General features: G+C 44.6%; 1 protein-coding gene across 9 annotated transcripts in view; it reads left to right on the top strand.

Moving 5' to 3' along the window:
• Positions 1-11070, top strand: part of LDLRAD4 (low density lipoprotein receptor class A domain containing 4) — a 298763-nt gene extending 287693 nt beyond the window's left edge. For 7 of the 9 annotated variants that reach the window (XM_064705794.1, XM_064705793.1, XM_064705797.1 and 4 more), the window contains one exon: positions 508-11070. In XM_064705794.1, coding sequence (XP_064561864.1) covers positions 508-1050 — 543 coding nt within the window. In that variant the 3' untranslated portion in view covers positions 1051-11070. The remainder of the gene's footprint in view (positions 1-507) is intronic. The other 2 variants (XM_064705799.1, XM_064705802.1) reach the window with 1 other exon arrangement.
• The last annotated feature ends 8171 nt before the right edge of the window (positions 11071-19241 follow it).

The following is a 19241-nucleotide window of genomic DNA, read 5'->3' as shown; positions in this document are numbered from 1 at the left end:
GAGAACTGAGGGGGAGGAGGACACCTGATACACTCTGATGGTGAAAGCGTGAGATACACTGAGCCTTTACAGATTGTACTGAAATGACCATGTGAATTCTTTGGGGATGCATTAACTCTTGAGTAGGAGGGGGAAGCTCAGACTGCAGCTGAAATTCAGTACTGGGACATTGTTGTAGAGCTAGTCAATTACTCAGACTAGAGAGAATTAATTTCCTGATTTCAGAAACAGAATAATTTTATTTTTGCTTGGAATGTTTTAGTTTCAGAAGGAGCTGTGTGGGGTCTTGTGCTTCCTTTGTGCAGCTGTTCTTGAGTGTGCTGGATCCTTCCTGCACCTCCTGCCTCTTCACCTGCAGGTATCTGTGTGCATGGTATCTGCTGGGTTTAACCTCTAAGACAGGTGGCAGGAAGAAGCGTTCTGTGTTTTATCAGTTTGGGGTGAGCACTGGAGCAGCCGCGGCGCTTGGCGCAGAGGTGGAGTCACGCGTATCTCTTCCTGTTTCAGATCATGTACGCCCCGAGGTCCAGGGACAGGTTCACCACCCCATCCTTTATGCAGCGGGACCGTTTCAGTCGCTTCCAGCCCACCTACCCTTACATGCAGCATGAGATTGACCTTCCTCCCACCATCTCCCTCTCGGACGGCGAAGAGCCGCCGCCGTACCAGGGCCCGTGCACGCTGCAGCTCCGGGACCCCGAGCAGCAGATGGAGCTCAACCGGGAATCCGTCAGGGCGCCGCCCAACCGAACCATTTTTGATAGCGACTTGATAGACATCTCCATGTACAATGGGGGTCCCTGCCCACCCAGCAGCAACTCGGGCATAAGTGCAACCAACTATAGCAGTAATGGAAGGATGGAAGGACCGCCCCCGACGTACAGCGAGGTCATGGGCCATTACCCCGGCTCCTCTTTTTTCCATCACCAGCACAGCAACATGCCTCCTTCCTCGCAGAGGGGGAGCAGACTTCAGTTTCAGCAAAACAATTCAGAGAGCACAATAGTCCCCAGCAAAGGCCAGGACCGGAAGCCAGGGAACCTGGTCTAGGTCACCTGCCCAGGTGCGTTTGGACTGAAGACGGGAGAGCCCAGCGGGGCGGCGGAGGAAGAGCCCCGTGCTCCGGTGCACAGTGTTGTTACGTGGTACAACTGAGTAAAACCAAACGTGCAAACCAGTTCTCTGTTTCTGATTCCTTTCAGGGGAATTGCATGCAAAGCAGATTGAAAGAAATACAAACTTCCATTCGGTTTGTCTATGAGCAGTGTTTCAGGGGAAAGGGGGGGGATATATTATTTTTTTTTAATAAACTATTTCAAGTATTTAATTCTAAAAGTTAACTTAGCACAGAAATGAGGCTTGTACAGCCTGTTTTATACTCACTGAATGGCAGAAGGAAAAAGGTGGTTTTGCTAGATAAATGGGGGAAGAATTGGCCAGTTTGCTTTTTTTTTTCTCCCAGGATGTGAATTTTTTTTTAATATGAAACAAAATTCCTGTTCTGTGTGCCAAGGTATAAAGTTGAGAACTTAGATGAATGCGAGGAATTAATTTGTGTTGTGATAAATGTGTTTTAAAAAGTTGCACTATCTTACTGTTTTAAAAAAAAGTATATATGAGGGAACTGTTTTATGTGAAGTTCTTCTATATGTTGTTGTTTCACCTGTGGAATAATGATAGAGCCCTAGAAGTAATCTGGAGGAGTTTGCCCCCTCCCCCTGGGTTTGCTAAAAGATGGGGACAGGACTTAGGCTAACATCTCTTGACTTTTACAATTCAAAAAATACAGGGACACTTGTCTTTGCAATAATTTGCATTCAAATAACAATGTATCGGTGAAGTGTCTTGGAGACTTTTGGATGGAAGAAGGCAAATATGAAATCCCAGCATTTTCCATCACTTAAGGTTTATCTATTTTGCAGTGTAGACTATTTCTTTCATAAATGGCAAAACTACAATTTCCAGATGCATTGATTTGTATTGATTCTAAGTGCTGCCATTCTTTTCCTTGTCATAATGCAGTATCACCAGTACTTACCGTGCTAGAGATTTCTGTCCTCACTGTAGCCTGAAATGTATTTAGTCGCATATCATGACATTATGCAATAAATGGTTTGAAAATGCAGGGTGGGATTATTTTCCCCTGCTCTGCTGTTCAAGTACGTGAGGCTGTCGTGGTTTTCGCTCTCCATTTCATCCTTTCAGATGCTGAAGTTCAGTCCTGGAGGTCTGTCCTGTCGAAGTGAAGGGAGCCCTTGTGGCTAACCCCCCCCCGTGGTGTTTTTGCAGCAGTACCAAGGGCACTCGTGGCACTGGTGCTGGCTCCTGGCAGGGTTGGTGGTGCACCAGGAATTCTCCCTGCAAACCATTTTGCTCTGGGCCCTGCTGCAGAAACCCTTCTGGGTGCACGATGTCTGCGTGACAACAGCAGGACTGTGCTCATGGCTAAAGGTGATTCATGTGTTCACCAAGTGTCTGTAAGCCCTGATTTTTGCTAACCTGGCCTGGAGAGTAGTTGGGAAGTGTTCCCTGCCTGTATCATGGCATCTGGGGTGTTTCTCCACTGGCTGTTCCCATGTGGAAACACGCGCGGTGCCGGAACACAGTTGACAGAAGGTGATAGTGGCATCACAAGCACATGAAAAAGCACAAATTGCACTTAAAATGCATTTTGGAAATGGACTTAAAAGTAAGAATCTTTAGAATCTTAGCTTGAATAGTTTCTAATATATATAGGTGTATGAGTGTGTCATAGACCTCTTCACGTTAAGGTCTTTCACTTTTTTCTGTTTTCCTGAGCCTTGTGCTTGGTTGTGGGCAGCAGCTGCTGAGTGCCCCAAGGGCACCAATGCCCTGGTCCCATGGCTGGAAGCTGGATTTCTGCAGGACTTCTGTACATGGACTCTGATAACTGAAGTGCATCTTTGATCTATGCAGAGTTTTAATGCCAAAACTGTCTGTGTGTCTGCGTGCGTGTTGTCTTTTGGGCCTCAGTGTAGATTTGTTTTCTTCATAAGTTAATTTGATTTTATTCTAGTTTAGAAAACATTTGTATAACTGTTAGTCTGAATGCACAGCCCCATTTGTCTCTAATTGTTATTTTGGTCTGAGTCATGCTGGTAATGCAGAGTAAGGCTGCCTTTTATTGTATGTATTAATTGAAGGGAGAGATAGAGATTGCATGGTGGGGTTCACTTATTTTTTTTCCTCTCAGACCCGCAGGACAGGTGTTTAGAAGATGATTAGGTGGCTTTCAGTCAGCTGGGGCTCTCATCACTGTCTGGTTCCTGGGAATAAAAGCTGTGAAATTAGATTTTTGCAAAGAACCTAGAAACATAGTTCTTAGTTAAAAACAACAAACAGACAAAACCCAACCAGAGGACAAAGCCAGCAAATGTTGGTTTTGGTCTTCAGTGACTTTTGTCACTTGAGGAGCAAGCCTTTAAGCCAGAGTATATGTGTGCCTACACAGGTACTGTGCTGTTGCCTAAGTGAGGATTGTTTGGAGAAGCTTTGAGGTGAGAACAGCTGGAACTCAGTTGTCAGGGCAGAGCACACCTGGACTGGCCCTGGGCTTGGGCTGGTTGGAGACCAACTTTCCCCATGTGTGATCTCAGCAAAGTGAGCCTTGAAGTTGCCTTCAAAGTTGCCTCTTGGGAATGTTCTTTCTTTAAAAACAGCCCTTTGCCATCTTTTACCATCTCTGCATGCCAGCGGATTTATGCACTTCCCATTAACATTGTCCACTATGCTGTCTCTTAAGTTTTCTTGGATGAAAAATTTTTCTGCCTGGAAAATGCAGCCTTTTCCAGTTCTTTCGAAAATATTTGTTTAAAAATAACTTTGCTCACCTAATAGTTGCATCTCCTCTTGCATCTTTGTCTTCTCATCCCAGAATCCTCGAATCATCCTAGAATCATAGAACAAGCTGAGCTGGAAGAGACCCATCGGGATCATTGAATCTGGCTCCTGGCCCTGCACAGCCCCATCCCCAGGAGTCACACCATGTGCCTGAGAGCACTGTCCAAACTGAACTCTGTCAGGCTGGTGCTGTGGGGGAGCCTGTTCCAGTGCCCAGCCACCCTCTGGGGCAAGAATCTTTTCCTAATACCCAACCTCAGCTGCCCCTGGCACAGCTTCCTGCCATTTCCTTGGATGCTGTCACCGGTCAACAGGGTGAAGAGATCAGTGCCTGCTCCTCTTTTCCCCATGAGGAAGTTGTAACTGCACTGAGGGCTCCCCTCAGACTCCTCTGGGCTGGACAAAGAAAGCAACCTCAGCCACTCCTCATGGCTTCCCCTCGGGAGCCTTCATCATCCTCATGGCCCTCCTTTGGACGCTCTAATGGCTTAATGTCTGCTCTGCTTTCCCACATGTAATGTGGTGACTGAGCTCTGGGAGTGTGGTGATTAGTTCACTTGCTATAGGTGAGCTTGTAATCTTCTGTTTTGGGGCCTCTCTTAGCAGTAAATAGGCTGTTTTCTGATGGATATTAGTGCTCTCCAATGGAATGGCAGTCAACAGTGTAACATTGAAACACTTTCTATTTTTTCTTCCATTGACTTGGTAGAAAATCTGCTCTTGATAACAGAACAGATTGGTGAGCTCTGAAGATAAGTAATTCTATGAAGCACTTATGGAAGACCAGCTTTGAAAATATCCAGAATTGATAGACTGTATCCCAGGGCCACTCAATGAAACTGTCCTGCAAACACTGTAGCATTAATTGTGTAGATTTTATATGTCTCATACCACAAAACCTACACAATATGTGTGTGGTGTTTTCTATGTGATAGATCATATTTGCCTGAATTCTGGTTGCATCTTCTGACTTTGCCCAGTAACTCGTTTTCCCAAAATTCAGAATAGCGATGTTCCTACTTTAGAAATTTTCAGGTTGAAAGATTTTTTCTTTTAAATGCACCTTTATGAAATAAAGTTTTGTGACCTCTGTCCTACTGCAAAGACTAATTTTTCCCTTACATGTCTTGGCATGACTCTCTTCTTGATGCTGAATATGCCCCATCTTTGGTGTTTTTGTATGATCTTTGAGGGCTAGAAAAGGCAGGGGGTTTAGCAAAGGAAAAAACCTGTTTCTCTCCCAGTTTACCAATGCAGCACTTGGCACTTAGCTCTAATTCTGTACCTGTGTTTAGAACAATTGTGTTTGGGCCTGCCTCAGTGCTGGATAAGCAGACTGAGTGGGATGCTGCTTAAAAGGTGTGAGTGAGGGACAGGAAGAGGGGTATCCAACCAACAATGCAGTGTTCAGATCCCTTTCCTGGCATGTGTGGCACATCCAGAATTCACAGGAATTTGTATAATAGGATTTTTTCATCAGGGAGGATCTAATTACGCTACTCCTGATCTTGTCACTGATGGACTCTGCATGTAGGCCAGTCTTGGGCTGATGGGACTTTATTACAGCATGAATTTCCCCTGGGAGTATGATAACTCCAGCATATGCCCCATGTACAAGTTCCTGATGGCCAGTGAGGAAGATGATTGTGTTCCTGCACTCATGGAATCTGCTGTGCTTCAATTTGGCCTTTTATTACTGCTTGCCCACTGCTTATACCAGTTTGTCCCAGCTGGAAGGTGCTTGTTATGCCAAATCCCAGAATTTTCTTGGTGCAGATATATTTTTTTTAAAAAGTGTCATTGAGAGTTCTTGGGTTTTTTTCTGTGAATGAGGTGCAGGGAAGGGTAAGGAGCAGAATTGCATTGTTTATTAAGGAGTGCACTTCTTTGCAATGGAGAAGAAATCCTTGTCCTGCTGAAGAGCCCTGAGTGGAGGCTGTGTGGAACAGTGCTGTCTGAGGTGGTCATTTCTAACCCTGCCAGGCAGTGAGATGCTGGGCCTTACAGCTGACACTGTAATCTGTAAGGAATGTTTGGATGCTTTGGAGAGGATTGATTGCTGACCTTTCTCTGACTCTATCCCTGAGCGCTCACGGTAGCTAAGGTAACCTGATTTTGTAGGCGAAGAAAAACAAAATAGCAAGTTGGTAAAAAATAGATACACATCGATGTTTTTTTTTGCCCCCCCTCCAAGGATAAACAATAGGCTTGCTGGCACATTTGAAAGTATTCAGGGTTATTCACAGGTTCTCTCTGGTCATTACAGTTAAGTCATGTCCATGCACATACAGACCTGCTTGCAGACTTGTCCCCTTGATTCTGTCTGTGCTAGTTTCTATTCCATGATCACCTTCCAGAAGTGCTGAATGGCTCGGTATTGAGCTCTCAGTGACAATGGCAGGTCATTTGTCAAACAGCAGGAAGCCTGAGGAGTATTTGCTTTTCAGTCCTGTAAATGTCATGACCTATGTTTTTATCAGTAGGGGGCTTTCTTGCTGCACCAGTTCTTGCCTGTCACCTGGTGTGCTTGTGCATCTTCCATCCAACAGCTCTCTCTCCTTTTGGGTGAGCTTTGAAAAATCTTTGTGCTTTGGGATAACCCCAATGCAGATCTCCTGTATTGATGTACAGGAAGAAAGTAACACTTGTGTACCCTAAATCTCATAAGCATGTTTTTCAGACCTAGCTGATGGTGAGAACCAAATGATCCTTCTGTGCAGTGGGTTCAGATGAAGTCTGGCTTTTGATTGCATCCTTGCTTTTTAGATAAAGGCTGTTGCACATAATTTAATTACACATATCTGGTCTTTCTCTGCACTGTGTTGCCTGCTTGCCCACCAGTACAATTACAGCTTTTCTCCTACACTAGCCCCAGATGTGTCAATCATTTCAGTCCCTGGAAAGAGGCAGCTTTATTGAGTTGTCTGAGGCCTTTTAAAACATGGGATAGTCCCTTGTGAGGATGTGTTGAACTTAAAGAGAGGTTTCCCATCCAAAAACTGGTCTGTATGTTTCGTTAGGAAATTCAGCTTTAGGTTTTGAGAGTATGCTGACTGAAAATGTTGGCAGGATTTTTTTTTTAGTTAATATATTGTTTGCCAGCCTATCCAGAGATGTAAATTACCTTTTGAGCCACCTCTGATTGCATTTTTGGGCTGGCAAAAGCCCCGTTGGGCACACTTGCACCAGCAAAAAAAAAAGAGTAGTTTTCTTGGTACAGCTCTGGGGAATAAACAGAAGCTGCACCACTAAGTCCATCCTCCAAAATGAGCCTGAGACCTGCATTGCCTCTTCCCAGCAAACTGAAGTGTAGGTGTTTGGATGAAGTGCTTTGCTGCACTCTTTAGTACCACAGACACGAGTGGAAGGGCCTACTGATGTTTTCTTGAAATTGTCATTGGCATTAAATGTATTTCAGGGATGCTAATGCTGTTTTGGTAACCACCCAGTACAATTCTCCTGCTTTTGAAAGGGAAGATCAAGGACCATTTTGTGTCACAAACTCTCCTGGCTACTTCTGCCTTGCTGGTGTCTCTTCTGTTTTTAGGCTGAACACAAGCAACTCGGGTATTGCTGGTGTTGCTTTCTTGCTATAAAGGAGCTTACCTTTTTATGTTGATTAATGATAGAAAAACAAAACTGTAACGTGGATATGCTTCCCCTTCCCTCTGACAGAAGTGTGATTTACTGCCAGAGATGATGCTTTTTCTTTGCTATATTGCTGCTGCTGTTTTAAGTGGTTTGGTGTGTGAGCTTCCTGAAGCAACACAGTGTGTGTAGGATCTCGTGGGTTGCAAAGCTGTCTCTTTTCTTCTTCCTTTCTCTCCTTGGTTTGTGCTTGTCTGTCTGCTGTGGTAGGTTTACTAATCAATTAAAGACATCCTTATTAGGTATAATTTTGAGGAGGTTTGCATGTCAGTAGTTTGTAAGCAACTAAGGTGCCTCATGTTCAGGTCTGAGCTGATAGGAATCCCCTTGCACTCAAGAGGGCCTGATCCAAAGCCTGCTGAAGTTGGTAGGAAGACTCTTGCCAACTTCAGGGGGCTTTGCATCTGGCCTTACACTCCCACCTTTGTTGTGCCTCACTTAAAATGGTGCTTTTTCAGTTGTCTGTCTTTTTATCTAGTTTGTTTTTTTTTTTTCTTTGTATGGTGCTGTGTATAACTTGAATATATTATGCACATATCCTACCCAATGGGTAGAACAAGCAAACAAACATATGAAAACAAATAGATGTTGTTAATACTGTAAGATAGTGTACAGATGATACCAATTTTAACACAAAAAAAATGGCATAGACTTTCTGAATGCCAATCTGTGCGTGGTCCTTTTTTTGTAAGAAAGTTTGCAAATGAATGCATACAAATGACAAAAAGTCTATGTATTTTATTTTCCTATTAAATATCAATATAATATCATAAGGGAAAAAGGTTAAACAAATCCTTTTTGACAAGCCTGTGTATAGCAATTAGTCATTTGATGCATCTTTGCTGTGAAGATTTCTTCTTTTTTCTTAATGTGTCACTTTAAAAAAAAAGGAAAAAACCACAAAACAAACAAAACCTCCACAGCTTTAACCTTGCAACTAAATGCTTCTCGTATTGGTTGTTGCCTTGCTATTGCTGAGTTGGACCAGTATTAGTTACTACTTCTCCAGCAGATACATTATTTATTACTATCCTTGATTACCTTTTTTTTTTAACTTAGAAATGGGCTAAAACTTTTCAAACCTTTTTAATCACATCCTAGATTTGAAATGAAGCTCAGACAAGAGGGAACTGACCCAAAGCATCCCTGCAAAATCAAAACCAGGCCAATGAGAGTTCTGTGACAGCAGCCAACCCTCTGTGCCCACTGCTGGTGCACCATGCTGCCACTACAGACTGTCCTTGGGCTTGGGGTGTGGATGGACTCCCTGGTGACCCTGGTGTCCTTGGGATGTGGATGGGCTCCCTGGTGACCTGTGCTCTTGCAGGGTGGACAAGAGTGGCCCCAGCTGGTAGTGAATGCAGGGTTTGAGTGGGAGCTTTGAGTTGGCAGCTCTGCTGCTGTGTTGGCTTCTGACAGCAATTGCTCACCCAGGTTCATATTTAAGGTGACAGAGAAATGCTTAGACCTGTTCAAACCCAATGGGGGAAGTGGTGTGGGCAGTAATGTTACACTTCAGCTTCCTGCCGGGCTCCCTTGGTAGTTAGTTCTCCCCTGGCGTCTCCCTGTGTTTGGCGCTCCATTCCTGTGCTCCGCACGCTCTCCGGTAAAGCAAATACCTCAGGAAAACTCACCATGAAGTTCTAGTGTAGGGACTTGCAGATGCTGTATTTACTTTTCTAACCTGTTAGTTCTGACTATCCCAGGACAGTAGGTAATATAAAAGTTTATTGGTCCGAGACAGACTCGTCCTCTCACAGATGGATGCCAACTACTCTTTGATAGACACTCCTGTCTGTATGTAGCTTTTTTATACTTGCCAGGCTTTAACCACAGATGTAAGGTAGCAAGGTGTTGGGTGATGTTTGAGATGGCCTTTTGGTTTGGTTTTTCAGACGATTAGCAGAGTGCTGTGCTGAAACTCAGGGGGCCTTACCCGGGGCCAGTGAAGTCAGTGGTGGGGCTTCCTCTGGTTTGAGTGGGCTTTCAACCCGTCCGTGGCGCTGGAGGGTGGTGCCTGGGGCACACTCCTTCACTGCTTCTCTGTCCACCTGGAGCATCTACACCTTTGTCTGTAAATATCTCTTGAAAAGCCCTCACAGGAGTCCTGTATCTGAATGTTGACCATGGTTGTTTTGGCTTTTTTTTTTGTTTTAAAGAAGTGTGTTAAGTTTCTTATGGCCAGTTTTGCATCATCATGCCCTCATAGGTAGCTTGTATCATCACATCCTTCTGTTTATTGAGCTGTTCTGTCAGTAAGCATGTACCATAGGTAAATACACATATTTCCTGATTGTCACTTGTTAATTCATTTATTGTTTGTCAGGGCGTGGAGTAATTGTTTTGGAAGTGTGCCTTGCCTGGCCATCCTCACGTTTCTGTTTGCACTGCAGAACCACTTCTGTGCATGAAGGAAGAGAAGCAAACAAAAAACCCCGGGCCTTCACTAGGAAGACTGTACAGAGTAAACCTCCTGCTGGAGGAGTCTAGAGTAGGATTTATCATAACAAAACATGCATATTGAGTGGACCAAACACGAGCATGTCTTCTTTTAGAGGCACTAATTTGCTTTGAAGCTGCAGTGGAAAGAGCAGACTGTCTGTCTATTAAGTGTATTCACAGCTGTGTTCATGCTTTTCCATTTACCACAAAGCACAGCAGGCAGCCAAGATTTCCAAAGGACTGTGAGCAGAAGTTACGAGAGCCGCAGGCATCATAGACCTGGACAGCAAAAACAATAATAATAATAATTTTTAAAAAATCACTTTAGTATTCCTTAACAAAGCTTTTCTACTCATAATGTAAAGACTACACAAGCGTTGATAGGGGTTTTATCTTTGTATAACTCTCAACTGCCCAATGCTGCTGTGCTCAGAGCATTTCATGATGGTATGTACATCGGTCAGGCTGTTACACTCAAAATTAACCATCAAATGCCTGTTTTTAGAGCGTTACCCTTTATTTGTTGTTTTTTGCTAGTTAATTTACTGTGTAAAATGCTTTATTGCTGTATGGATTTTAATTTTTTTTTTTTGTATCTCCAACATTGTGGCTTTCAAGATCACATTTTCAACACATCTATTATTTTTGTCCATTTTCTTTCAGGCTATTCTGAAATATGTACAGCACTATCAACAATATTTAATCTTTCTTTTAAAATTTATTGTTGTAAAACAAAGCTATTAAGAACAGTAAGTCTTTTTACAACTGTATTGGAATTTCTCAATAGCTGTTCATGTGATGCTATGACAAACCTGGCTTGCTTTACTTTTTATTTTTTTTAATTTTATTTTGTGTTTAACACAATAATTTGTTGCTTATTTTCCACCGTAACTCCCAGTTATATACAGAAAAAAGATTTCAACTGTTGTGTATCTGACTCTTTTAATTGAGCAAATGGTGATGTCCTAGTTTTTAGACCTAAGGTCTGTTTATTGCAATACTTTTAAAGGAAGATGTTGCTCTAAGTGCTGTTGTTAGTTTTAAATACAGATTTTATGCTTGTTCTTAATATGCTGTGGTTAAACCATGGCACAAAATTATTAAAAATTATTAAATCCATTTGTCTCCTGTTGGATTTATTTTCCCTTTGAAGTGAAAAAAACAAAAAAGCATGGAACACTAGAGTGGCTTTGGTAAAAATAAGTACTTGTCTCTTTCCCTTGCTGTGTCTGATGAGGGTTTAAGATCAGTCTTCTGACCCTCCCACTCTGGTGATTAATGCTGGGACGGTTCTGCCCTGCCTGTGCCATAGGATGGGCTGGAGCAGGAACAGGGAGACAGCCTGTCACACACTGGAGGTCAGTCTAGGCACTTAATCTAAGCCAGTTTGTGCTTTCAATTCCTTTAAGACAACAACCCCACCTCGATCTCATTTCAAGCCCTGCTGGTGGTGCCGGCCTCTGGCACAGCAGTGCTGACTGACCAGCAGGGAGGGGGGATAAGCAATGCCCCAAAGCACTGAGCTGCAAAACTTCTTTAAAAAATGAAGGTGCAAAATATGGCTTGTGGGAGGGAGATTCACAACCTGGTTTAAGAAAGCTGGGACATGCTTTGGCCAGTGCTTAAAAAAAGAGCAGTTGTGGTCCAGTAATGAGGTGGAGAGAGGGATGATGCTCTCAGTAAGAAACCAGATGAAAGGATCCTTTGCAAAGATCTGTCTTTGGCAATACAGATCTTTGCAAGGGAGATCAAATTATCCCTGGCTGGCACTTCCCACTTTGCCATACTAAAGCTTAACAAAACTGGGAAAGAACAGATAGTTTCTGTACATTCTGTGTATGAAGTGATGGTTTATTTAGCATTATTATTAATAACATAGTTTTCATGGTTTATGTTTTATACCTGTGTTTGCTGGGTGTCTGTGTTGCTGCGATGTGATGCTGAGTTTGATGCTTCAAACCTGGGGCTTTCTTGCAGGTCTTTTCCAGGAAGGGGTTTGCTGTGGGAGCCATGGTCCATCCCACTTCAGGCAGCCTGCTGTGGAGCTGCCTCTACATTCCACTCAGAGAGGAACCAGGGGGCGTTCCCCTTGCTGCTGTTCTTTTCAAAGACTTAGTTCTTTAAATGTTACAGTACTTCGTTTTGGGTCAAAAGTAATCATATTTTTTTCCTATAACCACCCGGAGCTTGCTCTCCTCCACATACAGCACTTTAATTCTTCTTTAGTATGTAGAAAATGCTAGTTCCTTAGTCCTTAGAAGTCCTCTAAATCTCCAAGCTTCTGCTCCTCCTCTGCTGTCTGAACCCTGAACTCCCTGGAAACTGCATTTTTTGAGCCTGCTTTGATCTTTTACTTAATCTGGTTTTAATTGTATTTATATTTAGTTTATAATATGCCATTCTGTTTGATTGTGTTTTAATATCACTGCCAGTGGTTGCAACTCGACTGTAAATGGGATGTCTCATCTCAGTAGGGTTACTTTTTTTCTGCTGAAAGATTAATATAGTGGCTGCTGCAGTCCTGTGAAACCTCTAGGTCTGGCTTCCAGGCTCCCAGCAGTATTGTGTCTCATTTCAAACACCCTGGTTTTAACATCCCAAACCCTTTTCTTCCAAAGACCTCTCTGTAATGAGACTTCGTTACTTAGACAAAAATTAATTAGGCTTCTCTCATTATCACTGTTTTGATCGGTTGTGCTTTAAGTGAGTTCTAATTAAAATGCACATTTTAAAACCCTTACTGCTGAATCCTCTCCTAATAGCTCGCTTCTACTGCGGTGATGCCCTGCTTTTTGTGCAGTTTGCATTGTGCTGTTTTTGCAGAACTCTAGCATTGATTAAGAAAACTAAAAACTTGCATGATTTTTTTTTCTGCTTGTTTTCTACATTTTTTTTTCCAGACTGGCTGCCAAATGATTGCTCCTGAGAGCCTGAGAATGGGGATTAGAGCTGAAACACTGAATTCTTTACATGTGGTAAAATTGATGAGCTGAGTTTCTCAGTGTCCTGTATAGTCAGTAACCCTACTTGTTCCCAGAATGTTCCAAAACATAAGGGGGAAGCTGTATGCTGCAGTTTTTACTATTTAACTGCAAATTTCTGCTTGCCTTAGGTGTTCCAAATTGCCTTAAATACATTGTTTATTTTGGCAGGACTGCACGATCCATCCCAGGGATTCCTGCCACATGCTAAGCCTGTGGATGCTCTGCTGTGGCTAGAGGGGGACATTGGAAGGCTGACCCTCCTTAAAAAGGGGCTAATCTGTAAATCAGACAAAATATTTTGTATCCTTTAATGGTTTCCACTCTGAAGTATGTTGCAGAGCAGCAGCAGAAAGGTGCCAAAAGTATTTTAAAGAGGAGGAAACATATGAAGAAGTACATGCCAGGTCTCAGCACAGCCTGTGGCAATACTGGGAATAACCTTTCCCTGCCACCATTCCCAGTCCCTCTCTCTGCCCACTTCCAACACATCCCACTGTCTTGTGCAGAGCTATTTTCTGTTTGGCAGGGCTTTGAGCAAGCAGCCAGGACATAGCCACCCCTTGTTCAGAGAAAGAGGGCATCTTTTTCACAGAGGCCAAAATGCCACCCTTGAGCCCCCGTCAGTGCCAACACCAGATCATTCCAGCTTAATTTAACATTTGCAGACATTATAGTGATTGACAGTTGAGTTGAGTGGAAAATTCCAGTTTAATCCTGCTCTGTGTGCCACAGACATGGGCTCAGACAGCTTGACCTACATTTAACCCTGGGCAGCAAGAAATTCTTAGGAGAAAAGAGAAAAAGTGGTTTTCATCTGAAAGCAGTGAGAACATTCCCACTTATTACATGTCCCTGTGTATATGCAAACACGTGTAATTGTGTTACAGTGCTGTGAATATTTCATGAACTGAGCCAAGTTTGTCCTGGTTGGCTTTACTTGGTGAAGAAGACGTGTAAGTCAAATATAAAAGCACAAGTGTGCTTGTATAACTGCTCAGTAGGGTTTATGGCAACAGCAAAAAGGATAGGAGCTAGTTCTTTCCTAACAAGGAGGTTAGGATTTTAAGTGCTATAAAATTTGCTTATGCTACAAACTTTATATCTCTTGGGGGAAAAGTTGATGAGCTGGTAACTTCAACTAATGTACTGTCAGGAGAAGCTTAACAGGTAAGGCTTGACTGAGGGACTGCAGAGTCAGTCTGGTTTCTTTCACCCCCCTGCTCCTTCTGCAGATCAAAGGTGCTGATAGTGACTGACTGTGTTTGTTTTGGGAAGTTACAGGTGCACTACTGGGTGTCACAGCTTTTCAGCGAGAGGTGCATTGGCAAACAAGAAAAGCCCTGTGGCTGAGTGATAACTGCATTAAGTACTCAGCATGCAGGCCCTCTCACCTTCTACAGTCATGCTGTATCTTATACCTATAGATAATATGCATGCTATCTCCAGCCATATGCCAGGGCAATCAGGCACTGTGCTGTAAAATTGTGCTCTGTCAGGGAAATGGCATCAGGTGCACTTAAATCCCCACCTGTCAGGGCACAGAAGTGAAGTGCCTGTCTGCAGTGAAACTGTGCTCAAGAGTAAACTGCAGCTGTAGCCTGAGTGCTGCTTGTGCACTGGCACTTCTATTTTTGAAGAAGATTGCCTGTACGTGGGTCTGTGCTGTGCAGAGGTGTGAGGGCTAGTGCACAGCAATCCAGCAATAGAAAATACACTGTTAGGACATCAGGCAGAACTTTGAGGTCACTTCTATAAAATGACACTGTGTTCTCTTTATGTTCATGGCTTTTCTAACCTAATCCAGGATAAAAACTTCATTCAGGTATTTAGCTAACCACATCATTAGTCATCAGTTAGCCAAGGCTGAGAAATTTCCCTTTCTCCACTACAATTCATCCAAAGGTCTCCTTCTGCATTGAAACACAGCTGCCACATCTGGGAGGTAGCTGGGGGTCACAGCTGTGTGCAGGCACCTGTTTTTGGGGGAAAGCTGCTCCAAGGTGGCTCTCAGGCAGGGCTGGATAAAGAGCTGGTGTAAATGTGCTGGTGGAAGTGCTTGACAGTGCCAGCGGAGGGGATCAGCACCACTTACTGCAGAGTCTGTTCAGCTGAAGGGCAAGAACAGCATCACTGCTCATGAGATCTCTCATGTTCTCCTATATCAACACCCTTACAAGGTCTGGCAACTCTTTTTGTGCCTATGAACAAATCCATGTGAAACTATAACAAGAAAAGGATGTGAGGCAAACTTGCAGTTTGTGTATTTAGAACCTCATGGTGGAGTTGGATTTTGTCTCCACCTGCTTTGTGATCCCAGATGGAAGGTCATCAGCAAGCACAAAGGCCAGGTCAAGGCAGTGTTCACAAGGAGCCTGTGCTGTCTCTCCATGCCTGCTTTGGGTCACCAAGGCAGCCCATTGAAATTACCAGTGCTGGATCTGTTCCACTACCAGCCTCCCAGCAGTACAGTTCTGATTGATATTAAATGTAGGATCTCAACTGCATTTCTAATGGATTCAGCATAGCATTTCAGGTGGAAATTACATCAGTTTTATGACTTTAGTCTGATTGCAAGAGTACATAAGATTTTTTATTCAGCATGAGTTTGAGAGGAGGACACAGACTATTCAATACTTGACTGGCAATGGAGTTGACTCAAGAACTGTAGCATGTTTGGGCATTATTCCTAAACAAGCCTGAATATCCTCCCCTGTGTTCCCTCCTCTCTGATTGTCCAATCAATTCATCAAGCTCAAGCCCAAACTTAACACTACATGTTACCCTGCGGGCTTTTGAAATCAAGATGTATTCTTTCTACTTGAGAAGATCATAAAAATAGGTAGCTAATTGCCAGGGAATAATTACAATTCTCTAATTATTATTGTTGCTGATGGTAAGTGATGAACAAGGATGAATGTGATGCAATGCCCTAAGCTGACACCCTGAAGGGGACACAATCAGAGGAATATTTTTCAACTTTGGCTCCAGCAGCATCTTGAGTCACTATTTTCGCTCTGGCCTGTTACTGGGTCACAGCTTTGGCTCCAACCCTGCTCAAAAGGCTCAGCTGCACCTTCAGCTGCACCTTCAGCTTGGGCACTAATTTCAACTGTGACTGGCTCTGGTCTTTGTTCTGGCCATTATTTTGACTGGCCCCATTTTCACTATTGCTTCAGCTCCAGCCATTGCTTAGGCCAAGATTTCAGCTCCTCTTGGTCTGAGACTTCATCTGTTCCCCTGTCAGGCTCTGGGTCCTGCTCAGGATGTAAATTCAGCTTTGGCCCTATATTGAGCTGCTGTTTCCACTTAGCTCCATCTTGGTCTGCAACTTTTTCTCCTGCCTGTTTCAGGCCAGTATGTGAGCGCCAGCCCCACGCTGGTCATAGGTTTGGCTCTGGCTGTACATCACTCTTTGAGCTGGGCTCCATCCTCTGCTCCTCGACCCTGTATCTTCATCTCCAACTTGGTATCAGGCTTCAGCTCTGGCCCCTGGCTGGGCTGTGGTTTTGGCTCTGGTCCCATCAGGCTGTGACTGCAGGTCTGACCTCTGTTCAGGCTGTGAGTAGAGGTCAGGAGCCACCTTGGGCCTCTATCATGTCTCCAGCCCTGTCTTGGGCAATGGTCGCAGCTCCAGGACCCATCCTGAGCCACATCTTTGATTCTGGTCCCATCTTGGTTCATGAGTTTGTCCCCAGCCTGATACAGGGCTCTGAATCCAGCTCCAGCTCAGGCTCCCATGTCTGCTCTGCCCCTGCTTGGTCTTTGACTCTGCTCTGCCCTTCTCAGTTCATGACTTTGGGTCCAGCCTGACATGGGGCAGCAACTTTGGCTCTGGTCCCTGCCTGGGCTGTGACTGGTGCCAGATTGAGCTGTTAACCTCAGCTTTGTAAAGATACTGGAGTGAGACTTTATCTGCTCCCATCTGTGGCAGCAGTTTGAGCTCTGGCTGCCTCAGGCTGCTACTGCAGCTCTGGCCTAACACTGGGTTGAGATTTTTGTGTCAGCCCCATCTTTGGCTGTAACTTTGGCTCTGGCCATTGTTCAGGTGGCTGCTTTGGGTCTGACCCCTCCTCAGGAGGCTGCTGTGACTTGGCCACTGTTTGGGCCATGGCTTTGGCTCTGGCCCCGTCTTGGCTTGTGACTTTGTTGTCTCCAGCCACATCTTCGTCTGCAACTTTGGCTTAAGCTATGGCTCAGGCCACAAACTTGGCTTAATTTCCATCTTGGGCTCCTGCTTTTGCTCCTGCTTTGGCTCTGATTGCAGTTGTGGTTCTGGATTGGTATGGGGCTGTGACTTAACCTCTGGCCTGATATTGGCCAGATGCTCTGCCAACAGCTTGATGGTAGAGGACAGCTTTGGTTCTGGCCCCAGTTGGAGGCTATTACAGCTCTTATTTGGGCTGCTACTTCAGCTTCACTCCTGTGTCAAGCTGTGGCCTAGACTCTGGCCACATGGCCATCCACATCTTTGTCACTGCTTTGATACTCAGTTGCAACTTTGCCTTTAGTCCCTGCTTGGTTCATGACTTCTGCTTTAGCTCATTTCAGGCTGCAACTTTTCTTCTTGAGCAGTGATTTCAGCCCTGTTCCCTGTTTAATGATTGGTGGCTATTTTCAAGCCACGTCCACTGTGAGGCCGTGAGCTTGGCTCAGTTTTTGGATCAGGGCTTCAGCTCTGGTCCCTGCTCCAGCCCAGGTGAGGATCATGGCTTCTGCTCCAGTGCCATATTGAGCTATGACTTGGGCTCTGGCCTCATTTCAAGGCATAAGTTTGGCTCCAGCCCTATATCAGACTGTGATTTTAGCTCCAACCCCATCCTGAGCTGTAACATCAGTGGTTTCAGTGCCACTTTTGCTGTATCTTTGGCTCTTGCTCAATCTCAGCATGTTCTGTGGCTCTGGCCCCTATTTGGGTTGCTATTTGTTCCTTGTCATATCGTGGGCTGTTACTTTGCTTCTAGGGGAAATCTTGGGCCATGGTTTCAGCTCTGGCCCCATCTCTCTAGATGTGACTTTAGCTCCATTGCAATTTCAGGCCATGATTTCAGTTCCAGACACATCTTGGGCCTCAGACAGGTCTGGCCAAATACCAGGTTGCTACTTCAGCTTCAGTACCTGTTTGGTCTGTAACTGTGGCTAGGGCTGGATAGCAGGTTGTGGCTGTGGCTGTAGCCCCATGTTGATCTGTGGCTTCATCTCAGTGGCATTTCTGGGCATGATTTCAGCTCTGGCCCAATATTTGGCTGTGATTTGGACGCCTGGAGAAGTCACCTAGAACAGAAGCTAGACAGAGTAAAAGAAATAAAGTAGGTATTTATTAAAAAGGCCTTCAAAGATTACACCTTGGGCAGTACAAGAGCCTGGTGACCTTGGTTCACAGGCTGGAAAAGGATTGTTTTTTTTCACCTGTGAAGAGAACTTGCTAACATGTTATAGCAAGTTCAGAGTTATATACTAATGCAGTACAGAATCTGAAAAATAAGAGAGCTAAAACTTCATCACCTTCAGTTCCTGCTCTGTCTTGGACCACTACTTGCCTCCAACTCAAATTTGGCTCTGGTCCATGCTTACACAGTGAGTGCCACAGCAGTCTGGCAGCAGTGCAGGCTCTGGCCCTAACTCTGGCCACGGCTTTGGTTCCAGCCCATCTTGGGTTATGAACTTTTTGGCTCTGGCACTGCCTCAGGTGGTGATTGCTGTTCTGCCCTGATACTGGGCCATAATTTTTGTTCCAGTCCCAGAAGGGATGTTATCTTGGCTCTGGGCCCACCTTTAGCTGCAATTTTGGCTCTGGACAGTGCTTGGGCTTTGATTTTGTCTCTTCCCTATCTTGAGCAGCAACTTAGGCCCAAGCCAAGTAGGGAGTTGTGATGTTGGCTCTGGCTCTGCACTGGTTTGCAGCTTCAGCTCCAGTCACATCTTGGATTGTGATTTCAGATCTGCCCCCTGCTTGGACCTTCACATCTACTCCAGTTCCATCCTGGGGCCCCAATTTTGGCACAGATTCCCTGTTTTGATCACAGCATGTACTCTGGACTCATCTTGGGATCCCAATTACAGGCACAGTTGCAGGTCCAGCCCCTTGGTGATGCTGTGCAGTGGTGTTTACATGTGAGCTGGCAGCAGACCAGTGGGAGAGGTGGCCAAAGCAGCCATTTCCCTGCTGTACATGTATTGATAGATGTCTCAGTCCTGGTCTCACCAGATTTCTGAAGCTTTGCAGAGGTGGAGGGACCCACACCCCCACCCACCCTCTAGAGCCTGAAGGGACAGCCCTTTCCCATGAGGGTGCTGAACAGCGAGAGG

The sequence above is a fragment of the Zonotrichia leucophrys genome, chromosome 2 (genome assembly GCF_028769735.1).
Source record: "Zonotrichia leucophrys gambelii isolate GWCS_2022_RI chromosome 2, RI_Zleu_2.0, whole genome shotgun sequence".
Taxonomy (NCBI): Eukaryota; Metazoa; Chordata; class Aves; order Passeriformes; family Passerellidae; genus Zonotrichia; species Zonotrichia leucophrys.
The sequence above is the reverse complement of the archived record's forward strand: the minus strand, read 5'-3'. Positions and strand labels throughout refer to the sequence as shown.